Source organism: Zea mays, chromosome 5 (genome assembly GCF_902167145.1).
Source record: "Zea mays cultivar B73 chromosome 5, Zm-B73-REFERENCE-NAM-5.0, whole genome shotgun sequence".
NCBI lineage: Eukaryota > Viridiplantae > Streptophyta > Magnoliopsida > Poales > Poaceae > Zea > Zea mays.
Window position 1 is genome coordinate 46,520,243 of NC_050100.1, and position 19,346 is coordinate 46,539,588.

The following is a 19,346-nucleotide window of genomic DNA, read 5'->3' on the forward strand; positions in this document are numbered from 1 at the left end:
CGTAGGGCGCCGTCGGGTGGAGAAGATGGCCTCCGGGGCTATGGATTTAGATGGACGGTCCGGATTAGATGCGACCATACCCCTTCTCCTCGATGCTTTGTGACCGTCCGATCGGGGTTGGATGGATGAGATTATATCCTGAGAATACCGATTCAGCTAGTTAGATCTAGGCCTTCGGATCTTGATCAAACGTCTCAGATCGGGCGTGCGTTAAGTCACGTCAACTTTGCAATATAGTCCCTAGAAGATTATAGATTCAACCTGCGGTCCCACCTAGTTTTAAAACTATCGCAACTAGGTCCTTTTATTCGCGAATAACACCTTGACCATGCCAATATTTGAATATGCAATCCATTCAACTCGGATATTTATATAATTGAATATATAAAACGATTTTTAGTATAAAAGTAATTCTAGGAAACTAATAAATCCATATCTTATTCATTTTAACTCCGATTTGGCCCGTTCCAGTCGCGCTAGCTTCATAAAAATATTTCCTACACATTAAACAACATTGTTTTTTTATCATATCACATGTTCTAAAAAGTATATAAATACATGTTTAACTTATGATTAAACTTGCTAATCAAAGTTATGATATTATTTTGTCTACAAGTATACTTTTGAATAAAATATGATCCCTAATCAACTTATAACTTAGGTTAAAATAGAATTAGTAATTTTTTAATATTTTTCTCACATGATTTACATAGGATATATTTTTACTATTTAATTACCTAAAACTTTCGAAAACCATATCTTTCTAATCGTAATTCTAAATTTAGTGATTCTGGAACCTACGATCTTGTAGCGCGCGTAGAATGTTCTTACTCTCTCATGTTTGGTGTACTGTTATTTTTATATACTTCTTGTCTATTTGTATGTATTGCTACGAGTAGCAGCGAGGTTACGAGTCACCCGAAGATGAAGTTGGTGAAGTACCTGGGAATCTCGAGTCTAAGGCAAGTTGTGCCCTTGATCACTCCTTTTCACGTAATAATGTTCGCTGCTAATCACTGTGACATGCTCAGGTTAATTTGATGGGATCTAATAGGTTTCCCTAGCATTGTTTATCCCCCTCCTTGCAAACAGATGAACTATTGGGTAGATTTGCTATTGCTCTACCTGGTTTTTCGAAAACTAATGTTTTATTATGATCATGTTCCAATTATGTTGTTGTTTAATTATTGTTCATGATAAGAACACGTTGTTAATTGGAACATGGAAAACCACCCATGAAAACAACGCTACCACAAGGGTGGAATGGGACACCCTTGGCCAAGTAATTAGGAAAGTTAGGGAGAGATTACCTTACCCGGAAGGGGCAAGCGGGGAGGCGTCGCTGCTAGAATATAGGGAGGTCCTCGGGTCGAACTGTCTGTAAAGTTAGGGAGAGATTTCCTATGCTTCTTTCTTCCTGAATCCACAACGGGTTTTCTCGAACTAGTGGAACTTTGGAAAGGTGTTATAGTGCTACCCTGCATCGCTTCCTTAGTAGAGGTGTATGAGGTCCATACAACTCCATGGCAAATGGGTAACACGACCTGTGGGTAAAGATGCGCAACCTCTGTAGAGTGTAAAACTGGTATATCAGCCGTGCTCGCGATCATGAGCGGCTCGAACACTCACATGATTAACTTATGGAATTAAACTCAATTTGTCATTTGCATTGCACTGTGGGTGTTGTTATTGATCTTGATCTCTTATTTAATTGGATTGATATCTACTTATACTTAGTAACTGCTAATACAATTTTAACCAACTTTAAAAGCAATGCTTAGCTTTAACCAACCTCTTTGGTAAGCCTTACAATTCATATGAGCTCCCACCTTTGGTGAGTTCATGCACACTATTCCCCACAACTTGTTGAGTGATGAACGTATGTGAGCTCACCCTTGCTGTACTCACATCCCCAGGTCAAGGACAGGTACCACAGGATGAGACACATGAATGATGCCATGATGAGTTCGTGAGTGGTCTAGGCTGTCGTCTCCTAGTAAACTTTTGTTGCTGGATCGTTGTCTTCGTATGATGTAATTATTTAACTATTTTGTACAGAGCTCCGTTATATATTAATGATGTGACATTCGTTTTGTACCATGAGTCATTATATGTGTGATACTTGATTCTAGCACACTTGGTGATTATTTCACGTCCGGGTTTTGAACCCTAAATCCGTTTTAGGGTTTTGGCCGCATCTAATCGGTTTTGAATTAAAGCTAAATGAACAACTTGTAAGGGTGTGTTTGGTTTAGCTTTTGGCTTTGGCTTTTGCCTCCTAAAAGCCAAAAGCCAACCAAAGGGCTGGATCCAGGAAGCAGCTTTTTCTAAAAGCTGACTTTCTCGCAGTGCAAAACTGAAAGCACCCCTGGACCTGCTTTTAGTGGCTTTTGGATCGAACTGTGAAAACATATATCGAAGAACTTTTAACGACTTTTAGTGGTTTCCATCAAACAGTTTTTAGCTTTTTAACAACTCACAGCCTACAACAACTTTTTTCACAGCTCACAGCCCACAGCAACTTTTTCCACAGCCACAGTCCAACCAAACAGACCCTAAGACTATTTTTATACGGGAACAACTAATTGTTAGGCAACAAAAAGAATCTAAAAAACCGTACTTATGAGGTTTTTTTAATGAAGAGATGGACATAGAATTAAAGACAGCTATTTGGACGACTGCAACTTCAATTCATAGAGACAAAACACCGTAGAAACGATAGAAACCGTTGTGAATTAAAGACAAACGAGCAACTTGTAAGATATACCAGAACAGCTAATTGTTAGGCAACAAAAAAAATCTAAAAAACCGTGCTGATGAGGTTTTTTTAATGAAGAGACGGGCATAGGACAGCGATGTGTGTGCCAAAATCGAGGAAAAAGAGGTGTGGCGCCATCCTATAGGTTCAATCGACAAATCCTACCCGCGCACAACGCCCTAGATAATATCATCCCTTTTCTTTTCTGTACGTGTGCAAATAAACAATTTTTTCCTTCTATTTTAATTTTTGAAGAAAAACTAAACAGAGAAGTCGAGGAAAAATTGCTGTTAGCAGCGGACAGGGGGTGAGCGAGCGGGCCGAGGATTCATCTCGTGTCGACGACGCCTTCGCCCTCTCCGAGTCTCCGTCCGTCTTCCGCGTCCTCCGCAGCTGGACTCGTGCGCTATTCCCCAGGACGCTACTCCCACTAGGGTTTTCGGATTAGGTTTCTAGAACCTTCCACCGCCGCCTCTCCATGCACGCGCCGCCGCTGGTCACGTTCGCAGGGGGCGCCTGCCCCACCACCGCCTCCGCTTCGCCGTCGCCCTGGTTGGCCTCGCCGCGGGACGCCATCTTTGCCGCGCCGGCGAGGCCCCTACGGTCCCGCCGCGGGACACTCCGGCTGGAAGCTAAGGCCGCGTGGAGGGCTGCCGGAGGGGGACGGGGCCCGCGGGTCCCGGCCAAGGGCGCTGTGCTCGCCTCCTATATGGGCGCCGAGGAGGTGGTGGGACCATCGTCGCTGCTTGACGAGGAAGGTTTGATTTGCTGCTGCTTTTTCCAAATGCAGGCCTCCTTGCGCTTATGTCGGCCATATTTTCGTTGTTTCGCACTAATAACTGCAATTGCGTCACTATCCACTGTTACTACTGGTGTCTCTACTCTAATGATAAGGCACAACTGCCCAGTTGAAGTAGTGTTATGCCAAACTGCTCACGTAGTCGCATGGAATGGACCTAGGGATTTCACATGCTGACGTGCCACATTAATATAGAATTCATCTGGTATACAGAGAAACTGATGACCTATCTTTTACCCTATTCACTCGTGCAGAGTTCATTTCTCACATCAGAAAGGAACTGGATAATGGAAAACTTCCTGCAGATGTTGCCAGTAACCTGGAGGAGCTGTATTATAATTACAGGAATGCGGTAAGAACTGCTGGGCTGATCTTTGCAGTATTTTTTATTTGCTATCATCAGCTCGTTATGATTCATGTCTTGTTAATGTTTTGCTTTATTAGGTTCTGCAAAATGGAGATCCAAATGCATATGAGGTCATGCTTTCAAATATGATGACCTTGTTTGATCGTGTTCTACTGGATGTACAGGTTTACCATCTACTCCGAATTCCCTCACAATTTGTTCTGACACTTCTACTTATTTTCCAAGATGACCTTTAATATCATGCTCCATCCTTTTGCAGAATCCATTTAACTTTCCACCTTATCATAAAGCTTTGCGAGAACCGTTCGACTATTACATGTTTGGTCAGAACTACATTAGGCCTCTGGTAGATTTCAGGTAATACAAAATCTGACCTGATAACATGTACGCATTTTAATTTCAAATAATCCACACAAAGTTTGCTGTACATCTTATGGAAGACATTTCTTTTGAATGGGGTGGATAACATGCCTTTGTTGTTTTATTTCGCTGTGGATTAATTATCTAGAGCATAGAGCCGTAGAGTTTGAAGGCTCCTTTCTTTTCATGACATGCAAACTTATTGTAGTCTGTAGCACAATGGCAGATTGGTAATTTCCAAATAAAACAAATTCGTTGTTTAGATATTTCCAGCATGTTGTTCACTGTTGAGGTTTATATTTCGTCGACTCTAATATAGATGAAGGTGATAATATGTGCTTAATTTATAGTGTAACCTTTGTTTTCATCTCTGGAAGTTCTGCCCCATTTTATCAACATCATCTTGCTTCAATCACTTGTTACTTATTTAACTACTAGCAAATGTCCGTGCATTGCAACGGGCACATGGTTTATTGCATGGTCAGTTATTTTATTGCATGGTCACTTATACGACTTGTGACTCAAATATTTAACTAGCATGCCATGTGTTTCAATTCGTCTTCAAATCGGCTGTGTTTTGCTGTAACTCATACAAACATTAAAAGCTTGGAGATTTATTCAATGATGTGTCATGCATTTTAATTCTTCTTATGATCATAGTTTTCAGATCACCTGATCGATCCCACTGGGTGATTAGGCGATTAGTCGCGATTAGGCGTCGATCAGAGCGATTAGTTGCCCCTGATCGACCCTAATCGTCCCCCTGGTCGTCCTGTGTATTCCAGGACATATATATAGACATATAGTCATATATAACACTATATATATAGATATATACTTATATAGTATAGAGACTTGCAGCAGTATAAATACTTAAATAGTCCATAACAACACAGCAATATCAATATTCAATTTCAATACTTGGAAGTCCAAGACAGCAGTACATCCAGCTTACTAGACCAGCACAACAGCAACAAGTTTATTCAATACTTGAATAGTCCATACTCCATACCAGCACAACAACAAGAAGTTTATATAAGACTATGAAACTGCAAGTTTACAACTTACTAGACCAGTAGAGTAGAGAACAAAGATGAGTGAAGAACAGACAAAAGCAGCACAACGTCCATACCTTCAGAAGAGCTGCTAATCTCCGGAGTGCTGCTGTTGTTGACAGATAGGCGACGGAAGAAGAGTGAAGGATAGGAGAAGAGAATGGAGGACTGGAGGTAGAAGATAGGCTGCTCAGCTTCTGTTAATGACAGATAAGCTGTCGTCCTTTGGACTGGGCGACCTTTGGTCTTTCCAGGCCGCATCTGAAGGGACTGGCCGACTGGCCGTCCTTTGGACTCCCCAGACAGCATTTAAGCCTAAAATGACTTTTGGACTGCCAGTCTGCCACAACGCTTATCGGCTGATCACCCAACACGGCGATTAATCGCTATATATCGCGATTAGGCGGACGATAAGGACGATCAGCTACCCCGATCGAATCGCTACCTCTTATCGAGCACTAACAACCGATCAGACCGACTAATCGTGACTAACCGCGATTAGTCGGACGATATGTAATCACTGCTTATGATTGAACTCCACAGTCTTCTTATGATTGAACTCTACAGGCCATGCTCATATAATTTCAGATCAAATACTTTTTTGAATAAAAAGCTGAGACATCTAGAGAAAAGAATAGAAAACAATGCTAGACCTAAACGATCCAGCGATAGAAAATAAAACAAGAAAACAAATACACAAACACGAACATAATTATTGGAGGGCATTTGCTTGGGTATTTGACTGTCTTCAACCTTAAAGATGGGGTCCATTAATTTTAAAGGCCATGCTCACTATATGTATGAGGTCGGATTGGCTCTTAACTGGGCCTCACTCCTGGAATAAAAAAATCCCAATCTTGTCTTCTTGTTCCTTCACTGCATTGCATTCCCACACAACATTATCCATCGCTGCTTCTTGCCGCCGGTAATGCTACCTCCTGCTTGCATCTCATGATGCCACCTTCAGCCCCTGCTCCATTGGCGCCGCCCCATTGCTCCACTTCCACCAGCACAGCTCGAGCATCAATGGAGCTTAGACCCAGCGCCTCGTACCTGGCAGAGGCCATTGTCATCGTCTGCTCACAGGAGGCCACTACCTTTCTCTGCTTACGGTAGGCTGTCTCCGCTTCCTACCACCTCTTGGTCATGTCCCATGATGTCGTGTTTGCCCTCGCTCTGTTGTCGTCGCCTACTGCTCCTAGCACCGCCCCACTGCTCCGCTTGCACCAGCGCAGCTTGAGCATCAATGGAGCTCCGATTCAGCTCTTTGTTCTTGGGGGAGGCCAGTGGTGCTCTCTACTTGAGGGAGGCCGACACCATTCATTGCAGGATGATGCCGTTAGTCTTCACTTATGTCTGGTGAGGGAGGCTGCCGCTATTTGCTCGAGCATGGAGCAGTCCTGCCTGTCGTCTCCTAGGTGGATCCGCGTCCTCGCCTATTAGGGAACCTAGGGGTTTGTAATTTGGTCTTGGCTCATTTGATTTCTGCCCACCACCATCCTTCCTTGATTTATGTCTTGATATGTTTCGATTCGGTTCAGTCTAGTTGTCTGTGGTGGTGTCAATTTGGTCTTAATTTTATTTGTGCTCTTGTTTTGATCTCGATCTGGTGTAGGGTTGCCTCAATTTGGATCCCTTGCGTCTGGTATTAGCGATTTGGAAGTCCTTCGATTCGTGTTAGTCTCTAACTCTCTGCTAATGAACAAAAGAAAAAGTGAATGCAAGAGGCGAAAACGGGACAAACTTGGCATGAAAAAACCAAACGAATACAATAAATTGACTGAAAAATGTGGAAGGGCATGTCTGGTGCAATGGTGAGAGCTATCTCATTGAGTCACCAGTTCGCGGGTTCGAAGTAGCCTCTCCACATTTGCAAGGAAAGGCTTGCCTTGGTTTATCCCTTCCCTGAACCCTACCTATTTGGGAGCCTCCGACACTGGGTCTACCCAATATTAGGTATAGGTTAGTTTAGTGAGAGAGGAATCTTCAATTAACAAAAAAACACCTTAGATGCTCCAAGAAAAAATATTGATCTCTAATCGTGCATGGAAAACCAACAACAATATGGATGAATAGAACATACAATTCATCATGTGCATGCAAAATTTGAGCTTGAACAAAAAATTGCAAGTAGAAACAAAAAAGAGAAACTGACATGTGAATTGTTATGGGTGGAACTGCTCATGTGTAATCCACAACCCACCAAAATCCACAAGTTGTTTCCTCTTTTTTGTTTCTCATTGCACAACTTTTTTTGAGTGCATTTCGTTGATCTTTCCCATCAACGCATATAGGGCTATTTGTTAACGTCATAACATGTTTTTGTTTATTTACTACCAAAGGATGCTAGGAGACTTAATAGTTCCCTTATCTTCTGCTAACCTCATTTCATCTGCTCAGGAACTCCTATGTTGGCAACATTTCCCTTTTCCATGATATCGAAGAGAATCTCCACCAGGTCATTTCATCTATTCCTTACATAGTTCACATTACATTCAATAATTGTCACTCACTAGTATACTTTTCAGCACTAAATCTTACAATGGTACTGTGAGTTAAAACCATCAAGGTTTTTTTTTCAGAAGAAGAGGATCATATCAACATTCTTTATGAAAATAAAGTGTATATCACTCTGTAGGACTGATCAAGAACTGATAATTTGTTTTTCGTTTTGAGAATTGCTTAGAGATATCTATTGGAACATTCAAATTGCAAATACTGGTTTCTTATAAGTTATAATGACATCATGGTCCGTAGTTCCCATATTAGTACACATCTTATGTTAGAAATGAGGTTGTTGCAGTACTTTCCCTGGTACACTTATTCTTATAATAAATACTTCCTAAAGTTCTTATGTAAAATAGTACTGAAGTACGTCATCGCAGGGCCACAATGTTGTTTTGATGTCTAACCATCAGTCAGAAGCAGATCCAGCAATTATTGCCTTGCTTCTTGAAAAAACCAATCCTTGGATTAGTGAAAACATAGTAAGGCTGTTCTTTGATTATACACTGTAAAGTTATCAGTGAACTATTTGATCCAATCAAACCAGTTTAAAGTTTTCACCTGATGTAGGTTTATGTTGCTGGCGATAGGGTTGTTACCGATCCGCTTTGCAAGCCATTTAGCATGGGAAGGTCTTTCTCTTCACCCAGATATATTTTGACGTGAGACAATGTTGCTTCTATCAATGTCACTTAAGCATTTTCTCTCATCAGAAATCTCATTTGCGTGTACTCGAAAAAGCATATGAATGATTTCCCTGAGCTAATTGAGATGAAGAGGAGATCAAATACTCGAAGTCTCAAGGAAATGGCATTGCTTTTACGGTATGTTCCCTTACGATAACATGTTAGTCTATACTTCTTTTTCCGTATGAATATTAAGTCTCTTTGACTCTGATGTTTTCCTTGATGACTTGTACCAAAAGCTGGTGCCTAAGGGCACAAATTATCAAGTAAAAGATTAAAGAACTATACACTTGCACAAAAATTGAAAAACGACATTTTTGTGGCCAATCAAACTCTGATGCTTCTTCAGTGATGATTACTTAGATTTGATATGATGAGATGGTGACTATAAATTTTTAAAGTTTTTTGTGCATCATTACTCATTTGCTAAGTTGGTTCTTGTTCTCGTGAGCCAAAACATCTTCTCATTTTTAAAGCTTTTTGTGCACCATCATTCATTTGCAGTTTTTATTGTTTTGTGCTTGATCTCACATATCTTCTTACAACATTACACAGTGGTGGTTCACAGTTAATTTGGATTGCACCGAGTGGTGGTAGAGACCGCCCAAATCCCTCATCAGGAGAATGGTACCCGGTAAATGGTCTTATTTTTCCATTTTGACTTAGCTATGCATTATAGTTCATCTTCTCTTTCAATGTAACTGCATTGCTAAGACCGTGTTCAGCACACCCAAAACACTATTTTGCACTGTAGACTGAACTGTTCGCAGAGTGGAGTTTGAATATGAGTATGGGGATGGGTAAGCTCTAAGCTGCTGGAGATAGCCTAACAAACAAATGAAATGAGATGGTACAGTAACAGTGTAGAGGTGTGAGGTGTCTGACAAGAATGATCTGTTTTTTTTACCTAAGACATGCTTGAAAAGTCCGCTGCTTTTGTAAGTATGTTCCCTTAGGTTTACTTTATCTGCTACATGCAAAAACAAGGGCAGGCACCATTCGATTCATCTGCAGTGGACAATATGAGGAGGCTTCTGGAGCATGCTGGTGTTCCTGGGCACATATATCCACTATCATTGCTGTGCTATGAGGTTATGCCTCCACCACAACAGGTACTGTACTTCATTAGTGCTCATTGTACCTGTTTAAGTATTCTTGCTGTGGTAACCCTTTGAAATTTTTTCTTTCTCTTCGAGTTGGATAGGTTGAGAAGGAGATTGGTGAGCAGAGGGTGATATCCTTCCATGGAGCAGGCTTGTCAGTAACTGAAGAAATAAACTATGGAGACATTACTGCTCATACCAAGAATGCTGATGAGGTTTGTTCTCAATGATATTTGTACACATTTTCATGTTTCTCGATAGTTCCTGTGCTCCTATTTCTGTGTGGTAATTGGCTATTCACTAGCAAGAACCAACATTCCTCAATCTTACTGTGCCTGTAAATAGCTGGTGTGTGAATATTTGCTACACTATAAGCTGATTTACCTGTACCTTTTACATTGGAGTTGGGTGATGGAACTCAATTTCAGGCAGTCAGGTTGATAATAGATTTTGAGTGTTACAAGCAAATAAGCTTCTACAACTCTGATTGTTCTCCAAGGTTTTAAAGTCGGCTAGTCGACTCTAGTCGCCTGACCACCGATAAGGTGACTAATCGCGATTAGTCGTCGATTTACTCGATTAGTCGAGCCTAGTCGACTCCTAGTCGTCCTATAGTCGTCCACCTATAACAGGACCCTATATATATAATATATATAATATAGCTGTAGCACGACAGCAGTACACTATAGCTGTCTAGCAGGACAGCAGTACAAGCAATCAAAATCAAGGATGTTTCCACTAATAGATAACTTGAACATTATTACGCCACCTCCTAGTCTCATCTGTAGTGTGAATAACAACTCAAGAGGTGCAGCACCAAATGAACAATTGAAGAACCAAAAGAACACAGAGATTACCATCTGTAGAGGTGCTCATTTCGGTTAAGTTCAGAACAGATTGGTGCAGACGGTTGCCGGAGCAGAGCAGTGAGCAGAGGCAAGCGCTGGAGTTGAGCAGTGAGCAGAGGCGAGCGCCGAATCTGAGCAGAGGCGAGCGCAACAGAGGGCAGAGGGCAGGGCCACCGGAGCTGAGGACCACCGGAGTTGAGGACCACCGGAGCAGAGGGCAGGGCCGCAGGGCAGCAATGGAGCAGAGTGTGAGAGGGGGCAGAGGCGGCGGCTTAGGGTTTTACTGTTTTAGGGTTTCTAACTTTCTACTGTGCGGCGGCACAGTGGCAGACAGTAGAGCTTGTTTCTACTGTGGACTGGAGAGTGGAGACTGTGGGCCGCCAGCCCATATAATGATATAACAGAGGAGGACACTTTTTTTTACAGGCCCAAACTTGGCACAAGCTAGTCGGACATGGCACCTAGTCGGCCGACTAATCGTGATTAGTCGCCGACTAGGACGATTAGTCGTAACCTAGTCGCCCTAATCGAGTCGTCCATGCTAATCGTGCTCTACCAGGCGATAAGGCCGACTAACCGCGACTAGTCGCGATTAGTCGGACGACTTTAAAACCATGTTGTTCTCTTTCCGTAGGCAACTAATATTGCTAAATGCGATGCACATTAATTGATTTAAAAGTGGTGGAAATGTATGGACATCTATGCTGTTAGGAAAGTTGATATTAGTAGTGTGAGTAAACTAGAATGTAGGAATTGTATCTTGTATTGATAGAGAGGGGGTGCTGTTACATATAAAGGGAAGGAGTGTGAGGCAAAAGGAAACCTCCTAAACTAAGAAACAACAGGACCCTAATTGGTCCTCATCCCGGATTCCTCCCCAAATCTCTCTCTATCCTAGCCTGCTATACAAGCCTTTGGTGAAGATGTCGGCAAACTGGGAAGTGGTTGGTACATGTAGGACACAGACATTGCTAAGAGCAACATGTTCCCGAACGAAATGTACGTCGATCTCCACATGTTTGGTGCGTTGGTGTTGTACGGGGTTGGATGACATGTAAACAGAGCTGATATTGTCACAATAGACCAGAGTCGTCTTCGACAAAGGAGCATGCAGTTCAGTCAAGAGCTGTCGGAGCCAGGTGGCCTCATTAACGGCATTGGCAACAACACAATATTCAGCTTCAGCACTGGAGTATTCTGGCGCTTGGAAGACCATGAGACCAGGTTGTCGTCGAAGAAGACAACATAGCCAGAAGTGGATCTGCGAGTTTCCGGACAGCCCGCCCAATCGACATCAGAGTAAACGACCAACTCAGATTGAGAAGTTGGTTGAAGAAACAACCCCAAATGCAAAGTGCCTCTGATGTAGTGTAGGATGTGCTTGAGGGCATCTAAGTGTGGTTCCCGTGGATCATGCATGTGAAGGCAGATCTGCTGAACAACATAAACAATGTCTGGACCTCTGTTCTTAAGGTGTCGCCTAGGCGTCCAGGCGGAGGTCCAACGCCTAGGCGCCTTGCCCGCCTACCTCGCCTAGGCGCCGCCTAGGCGTCCAGGCGGTGGTCCAACGCCTTGTCTCGCCTTACCGCTTTAAAAACCATGGTCTGGACCGATGAAGGTAAGGTACTGAAGAGCTTCTGCTAGAATGCGGTAATCAGTGGGATCTGAAACCGGGTCGCAATCAGAGGGGAGTTTGGGATTCACATCAACGGGTGTAGTGCATGGCTTGCAGTCACTCATACTAGCCAGGTCAAGAATCTCAATCATGTTCTGGCGCTGGGAAAGATAGATGCCCGAGGTGGAGTGTTGAACATGCATGCCGGGAAGTGGTGAAGTCTGCCAAGATCCTTCATAGGAAATTCTTGCTTGAGGGCACTGATGATGCGTTGCAGTATTGGTAGGGAGGAGGCGGTGAGTACAATATCATCCATATACAGAAGAAGATAGGCCATGTCTGCACCCTTGTGATAGACAAATAGGGACGTATCTGTCTCGGCCTCAATGAAACCGAGCTGTAGAAGGTGAGAGGCGAATCTGCTGTACCATGCACGGGTGGCTTGCTTGAGTCCATAAAGGGATTGGTTGAAACGACATACATAATCTGGATGAGTGGAGTCTTCTTTCAGACAGAGTGTCGTGAAGAAAAGCATTACTGACATCCAACTGATGAATAGGCCACCCTCGTGAAAGAGTCAATGAGAGCACCGTCCGGACTGTAGCAGGTTTGACCACGAGACTGAAAGTCTCAGAGAAGTCGATGCCATGGCGTTGAGTAAAGCCGTGAAGAACCCATCGCGCCTTATAACGTTCAAGGGAGCCATCAGCGTTGAACTTATGCTTGAATATCCACTTGCCTGTCACAACATTTGAATGAGGCGGCTGAGGAACGAGCTCCTAAGTGTTGTTCCAACAAGAGTGGCATACTCCTGTTCCATAGCAGCGCGCCAATGCGGATCGGCCAGGGTAGCGCGATAGCTACGAGGAACTGGAGAAAGTGCTGAAGCTTCAAACAGAGCTGGGAATCGAAGACCGCGCTTGCCACGAGTGGTCATACTGTGTTGGTTGACCACAGGGGGCACAACAACAACACCAGCAGGTACAGACGGTGTAGCTTTTAGAGCATTAGGGGGTGCCAGGGCTGCTTGTTCAGCAGCAACGGCACCAACAAGATCAGTTGGTGCAGTTCCTGGAGCATCAGGGGGTGCTAGGGCTGCTGGTCCAGCAACATTAGGCACTGGGGCTATTGGTGAAGAGTACGTCGAGGCAGGAGGTCGACGACGTGAATACACCTGGCCACAGATACGAGCGGCAGTGATCGCCCTGGGGACAACCCGGGTCGCTGCTGGTGGAGACGGAGCAGCTTGCTGGGGCTCATGCGTAGGGCTGGGCAAAAAACCCGTAACCCGAAACTTGAAACCGGAATACCCAAACCCGAAATACCCGAAACCCGAATTTTGTTCGGGAATTTCGGGTAGCAACTTACAAAACCCGAATTTATTTTGGGTAATTCGGGTATCACAATCGGGTACTCGAAATACCCGAACTTTCATGTGTCATGTACTCATGTCATGCTTAACTTACAAAACCAGCTCGATGTCAAGAACGCCTTCCTCCATGGCACTCTGACGGAGACTGTCTACTGCAGCCAGCCCACCGGCTTCGTCGACGCCACCAACCCGGACCTGGTCTGTCGGCTGAACCGCTCCCTCTACGGCCTCAAGCTGGCGCCGCAGGCCTGGTACAGCCGCTTCGCCACCTACTTGGCCTCCATCGCTTCATCGAGGCCAAGTCGGACACATCACTCTTCATCTACCGGCGGGGCGAGGACACCGTGCTCACAACATCCACCGCCGACCTCCTCCAGCGCACGATCATCGCCCTCCAGCGGGAGTTTGCGATGAAGGACCTAGGGCCTCTCCATCACTTCCTCGGCATCACTGCCGAACGTCGGCCCCAGGGTATCCTCCTGCACCAGCGTCAGTACGCCATCGACATTCTGTAGCGGGCTGGCATGTCTGACTGCAAGCCCTGCTCCACGCTTGTTGACACTCAGGCGAAGCTCTCCGAGGACGACGGCCCCCGGTCGCCGACACGACGTCTTATCGAAGTCTGACAGGCGCGCTCCAGCACCTTACCTTCTCCCGACCCGACTTTGCCTACGCCGTTCAGCAGGTGTGCCTTCACATGCACACACCACGGGAGCCTCATCTCACCGCCCTCAAGCGGATTCTGCGCTACCTCAGGGGCTCCCTCGACTACGGCCTCCTACTCCGCCCATCCTCGACATCGGAACTTGTGGTCTACACCGACGCTGACTGGGCCGGTTGCTCCGACACGCGCCGGTCCACCTCAAGCTATGTCGTGTTCCTGGGCGGCAACATCGTCTCTTGGGCCGCCAAGCGACAGCCCGTCGTCTCCCGCTCCAGCGCAGAGGCCGAGTACCGCGCTGTGGCCAACGACATGGCAGAGGCAACCTGGATGCGCCAACTCCTCCACGAGCTCTACAGCCCACTACAGCGCGCCACCCTAGTCTACTGCGACAACGTCAGCGCCATCTACCTCTCCACTAATCCCGTGCAGCATCAGCGCACGAAGCATGTGGAGATCGACCTGCACTTCGTCCGGGAGCGTGTCGCAGCAGGCGACATTCGAGTTCTCAGTGTTCCCACAACGCTCCAGTTCGCCGACATCTTCACCAAGGGGCTGCCGTCGAGTGTATTCTTCGACTTTCGGTCCAGTCTCAACATCTGTACAGGATAGAGTTGTGACTGCGGGGGGTGTTAGAACCGTATCAGGGTTTAGTCTCGTCCCTCTGTAATGGGCCTAGGCCCAGATACCCTTATTATAAATACATCTCCCAACCCAGCTAGGGTTAGGGTTTTTCCCAACTTCCATTAAGAAGTTTCCATGATACTAGCTTATAATAGCGCCTTACTTTTCCAAGGTTTTATTAGCTTGTTGCTCACTGAGCTTGTCTTTGTATGTTTAATGTTGTTATATACTTATATATGAGGGCATGAGGCTGTATTCTGTGCAATATGTTAAGTTGTGCAAGCGTGCAATTACATTATCTAAACCATCTAATGCATATCTAATGGTGACTGCTAATTGTGCCTTTAGATATGCATTAGATGGCTCAGATCATGTAATTGCTCGCTTGCAAAACTTAACAGATTGCACATGATATGGCCTCTTATATATTCCTTGGAAATTTGTTAGTGATTGTGACAACTTTTTTCTTTATCATCCAGGGAAGGGAGCTATTCACAAATACCTTGTACAACTCAGTTGTTAACCAGTACAATGTGCTCAAATCTGCTATCTTTAGAGATCGTGGAGCAGCTGTATCAAACAATGTCATCTCACTGTCACAACCATGGCGATGAATGTTAGCTTTCTCAGTTTTGGTCGACCCTGATCTGAACTTCATTTCCTGGTTCTTCTATTTGCTTGACAAATACTAGTATGGTAGGGTCCATTAAGTATGACTTGAAATTTTGAATACTTAAAAAGATTGCCTGGTGTTTATGTGTAATTTTCATGCTTAATGTCTATAGTGGTGATCCTTTCTTCCCATCTGACAGTTGCGCATAGCATAGTAGCATGTAATCCCATCTATGTAGATTCCATGAGGTTATGCTTATGGTAATTGATTCATTTATATAGTAAGTAATTTTGCTACTATATGTTAATCTGTTTATGTTACATTTGTTCATTGACACTAACTATTTAGATGGGTGTGCTAACAGACGAATTTTGCTACTGCATTCAGGTCCAGTTTCGTTACTGAAGTTACCTTTTCAAAAGAGCAGGTGAACTATCATTGTGCAATTTTGCTGGGAGAAACTCTTGAACTTAAATCTTTTTGATATCACTAGACTTCATCAATCATGGTGGAGCCTGTTATTGTCATGCAGATGCTGTAAGGTCTCTTAGTCTTGGAGAAAACATGTTTCGCTCTCTTTACGAATGCACTGGCTGAACCATATCGAATGCTCGTGTGCTGTGCTTTTGTAGCGCTAAGAAGTCTGCAACTGTTGGTTGGTCAAGGGTGATTGGCGATTTTGCACATACGGATCCGCAGTTACTGCTGCCTCAGGTTGCTCAGCAATGTGCTGCTGGTTGGGCACCGAGGAATCCATCAGGTTGCATCCTTTTTGCCCGGACGTCGATTTGTGCAGTTGAAGTGGTAAACGTTTTTTTATCTTGTTTCGTCATCATGTATATACGTAGGCTTGAGTCATTGTTGGCTCCACATTTTTTGGAGATATAAATGCGGTAGGAGTTATGAGATGTCCACAGTCGGCCCTCCCTTGTTGAATTCCTTTGGATGTATCCTCTCTCTTTCGTACATGCACTCACTGAAAGTCAATGCAAATATCTCGTGTTTCTAGTACGTGGCTCCGTGACCACCCTGCAGCTCCTGTCTGGAGCTGGAGCGTAAAGAATCTATCTTACTACTCTCTGCAGTGATTTCTTTCATAGATGATATCCGCATCTATCCGGTGCACATAAAACGCTGGTGCATATGTGCATATACAATCATGGCTTTTAAAATCAAAATTTGATGGTATATAATATCAGGAGGTTTTCTATAAAACGAACCTGCTAGAGATGAGAGTTTTTTTAACAATCATGTACCTGTTTGATCTAATTTAAAGGTTAGAATTCTATATGCGCATATGGACGGTAGTCTATATCCCTTTTATTTGTTTGGACTTTGGAGGTCCTCTCGTGGTGATGGAAGTGTAGCCGTGCAGGGGGTGTTTGGTTTTCTAAGGTCTAATTTACTCTATTTTATTTTATTTTAGTCTCTAAATTGTTAAATATATAAACTAAAATAGAGTTTTAGTTTTTATATTTAATAATTTAAGGACTAAAATGAAATAAAATAAATTATTACTTAGAAACCAAACATCCTCTAAATTGCTATGGAGGGCGAAGGTGACATGATCGGTGAATAAAAACATTCCCACGCAAACGCTCCTTCGCGAGTGAAGCTGGTGCAGCCGTTCAGGCAATAAAAAGTAACTGTGGCCGTCACCGTCGGGAGCACGCGGTCCGCATAAAATTGCATGACAAGATGCAGAAGTAGAACACATCAAGAGTGGACTGTGGACTTACTCTGTCTCATTATCATATTAGGCGGTCTTAACTGAAACCAGACGTCGCACTCATGTTTTCTGTACAATTTGAGGGACTAAACTTTAATTTCTAAATTTGAGGTACTAAACTTTAATCTCTAGAATTTCTATTTGAGAATCCTTATTTACTCGTACTGTTTGATAATTTAGAGATTAAAAATGACTAAATTTTAGTCACTCATGTTTAGGAGGTGGAAACCAAACACCGTCTAGTTCACTTGTTTACTATTCGCATATTAGGCCACCTCGAATGGCGCCCTCACCCCACCCCACGTAGGAGCAGGTGAAATTATTGCCCAACAGCTTTCTCCAAAACTCTCTCCATATATGAGGTGAGTTCTAATCTCTCTATTCTTTAACTACTTTATTTTTTATGATATTAATCCTTTTGAAGCACCATAATCTGATAACAATGTGTATTATGATAGTACAAACCTTCTATGATATTTTAAACCTTCAAAAACTGATCGAAAAATGTTAAATAACTAAATTATAGTATATATGGGAGCTGAATGGTTGGAGACGTTTTGTATGTAGGAGGAGTACCTTTTAAGGTGGTGTAGTAAAATATAATAGAAAGTACATATTGGGAAAGAAATTGTTGAATAATTAGACAATTTCTAGAGTAAATTATGAATATAAATCATGATTAATAGTAAAGAAACTAGCATGTTGTTCCCTAATAGGCTAGTAGCTAGTACACATAATACATCTATAACAACATATAAATTAAAGTACAAGATTAGATTCAATGGTGCGTACTGTTTAGACATACTGAATGACGGTGTGAAGTAGCAGGGAAGACGGAGGCAACGATCGTTAGGAAGAACGCGATCAGTCGTTTTCCAAAAACCTTATTCGCCTCACAAGCAGTCACATATTCGATTTCTCTCGGTGCAGGATCTCGAAGACGATGGATTTCGGAGACCTTCTCTCCTGATCGTAGATGCACGTCGACACTCGGGATGAAGAAGACTACAACGGCGACGCAGTAGTAAGCAGAGGCAAAAACCTAACTCGTATTGGGATGGATCTTTGGTGATGGCTGGCAGGTGCATTATATAGGGTCGCTTCCATGAACCGATAAAGACTCGTGATCCAATCTGATCGTGGTCCGATAAGGGTTCAAATCCTTATCTGATCGTGATCGGATAAGAGCTCTAAACTTGTAACCCAAAATAAAAACAACAAAAGGAAGCCACACCCCTTAAGGTGAGGAGCTGGATTTTAGCGAATCATTCACACGCATGTCGTGCGTCTGCACCCTTCACCCTGCCTAGGCTAGGCGAGCGAGCGCGCGCACGTGTGGCACTCCGTCCTCTCTCTCCGCAACTATGACTTGGTGGGACAAGGAAACCTCCACATAAAAATTAGTCTCACTCCATTTAGACTAGAAAATGTGGGATTATTGGTTCCACCATTTCCTTGCCATACATGGGATTTTGTCATTTTCGTAGGATCTAATTGAATTTCTCAATTGGACTTTGCCCATAAATCCAACATCCCCCACTAGATCCCAAATACCCATAGCAGTTTTGCCACTGTTTACTATTGTTTAATATACTAGTGTTTTAGCAGAGACCGTTAAGTTGAACTTCTACCTATAACTTTAAGCTACACCAACTCATAACTTGGACAATAAACTATGCCTTGAATAACAAGTTTTGCGTGAATAAATTTTAGTCAAAAACTGTACCTCGCTACCAGTAGTCCCCTCCACGGGCGGAGCATATACGTCGTACTCCAAGGTCTCTTCATGAGTTTACTAGAAATTAACCAGATCTTATAGACTGCGACGTTAGACAGTCGAACTCATATAGGTGTGTTCTTTCAAGAATGTTCTGCAATGTAAGGAAAATGGACCTCGACCCATTTATCTAAGTGATTTTAGTGTTTGATGAACAACACAACCAATGAACTAATGTTTTGCAAGCATTTGTGTTTTATAGTTTATAGGATGCGAAGTGGATTGGACTAAGACTCCGGGGATGCAAAACCTCAAAAGAAGACCTAAAAGACTCCTAGAAGACTTACAAATACTCAGCACAAGTCCACGACACAAGACCAAAAGAGTCCATAAAAAGAAGATATAAGATTCAAGAAGTGGATTGTCAGTTGGCCGGTGGCTCACCAGACCGTGTGCGCAGAGAGCTCTGCATATGGCTCTCGGGCAGCTGGCGCGCCGGACCAGTCCGGTGCTGCACCGGACCATGGTCCAACA

At 43.7% G+C, this 19,346-nt stretch overlaps 1 protein-coding gene across 5 annotated transcripts; it reads left to right on the forward strand.

Annotated features, from left to right (window-relative positions):
- The first annotated feature begins 2,944 nt into the window (after window positions 1–2,944).
- Window positions 2,945–16,377, forward strand: LOC100285746 (glycerol-3-phosphate acyltransferase). 5 transcript variants are annotated; one of them, XM_008645616.2, is made up of 14 exons: window positions 2,945–3,516; window positions 3,812–3,909; window positions 4,002–4,088; window positions 4,184–4,281; window positions 7,740–7,797; window positions 8,225–8,326; window positions 8,415–8,476; window positions 8,558–8,668; window positions 9,086–9,164; window positions 9,523–9,642; window positions 9,735–9,848; window positions 15,233–15,449; window positions 15,754–15,903; window positions 15,999–16,377. In XM_008645616.2, exons 1-12 carry the CDS (start codon window positions 3,237–3,239, stop codon window positions 15,365–15,367), a joined length of 1,344 nt encoding a protein of 447 aa, XP_008643838.1. In that variant the 5' UTR covers window positions 2,945–3,236; the 3' UTR covers window positions 15,368–15,449; window positions 15,754–15,903; window positions 15,999–16,377. The 5 variants fall into 5 exon arrangements, with proteins under 5 accessions (XP_008643838.1, XP_035824000.1, XP_008643839.1 ...); XM_035968107.1 differs by having other exon boundaries at window positions 15,233–15,388; window positions 15,754–15,908; XM_008645617.2 differs by having other exon boundaries at window positions 15,233–15,388.
- The last annotated feature ends 2,969 nt before the right edge of the window (window positions 16,378–19,346 follow it).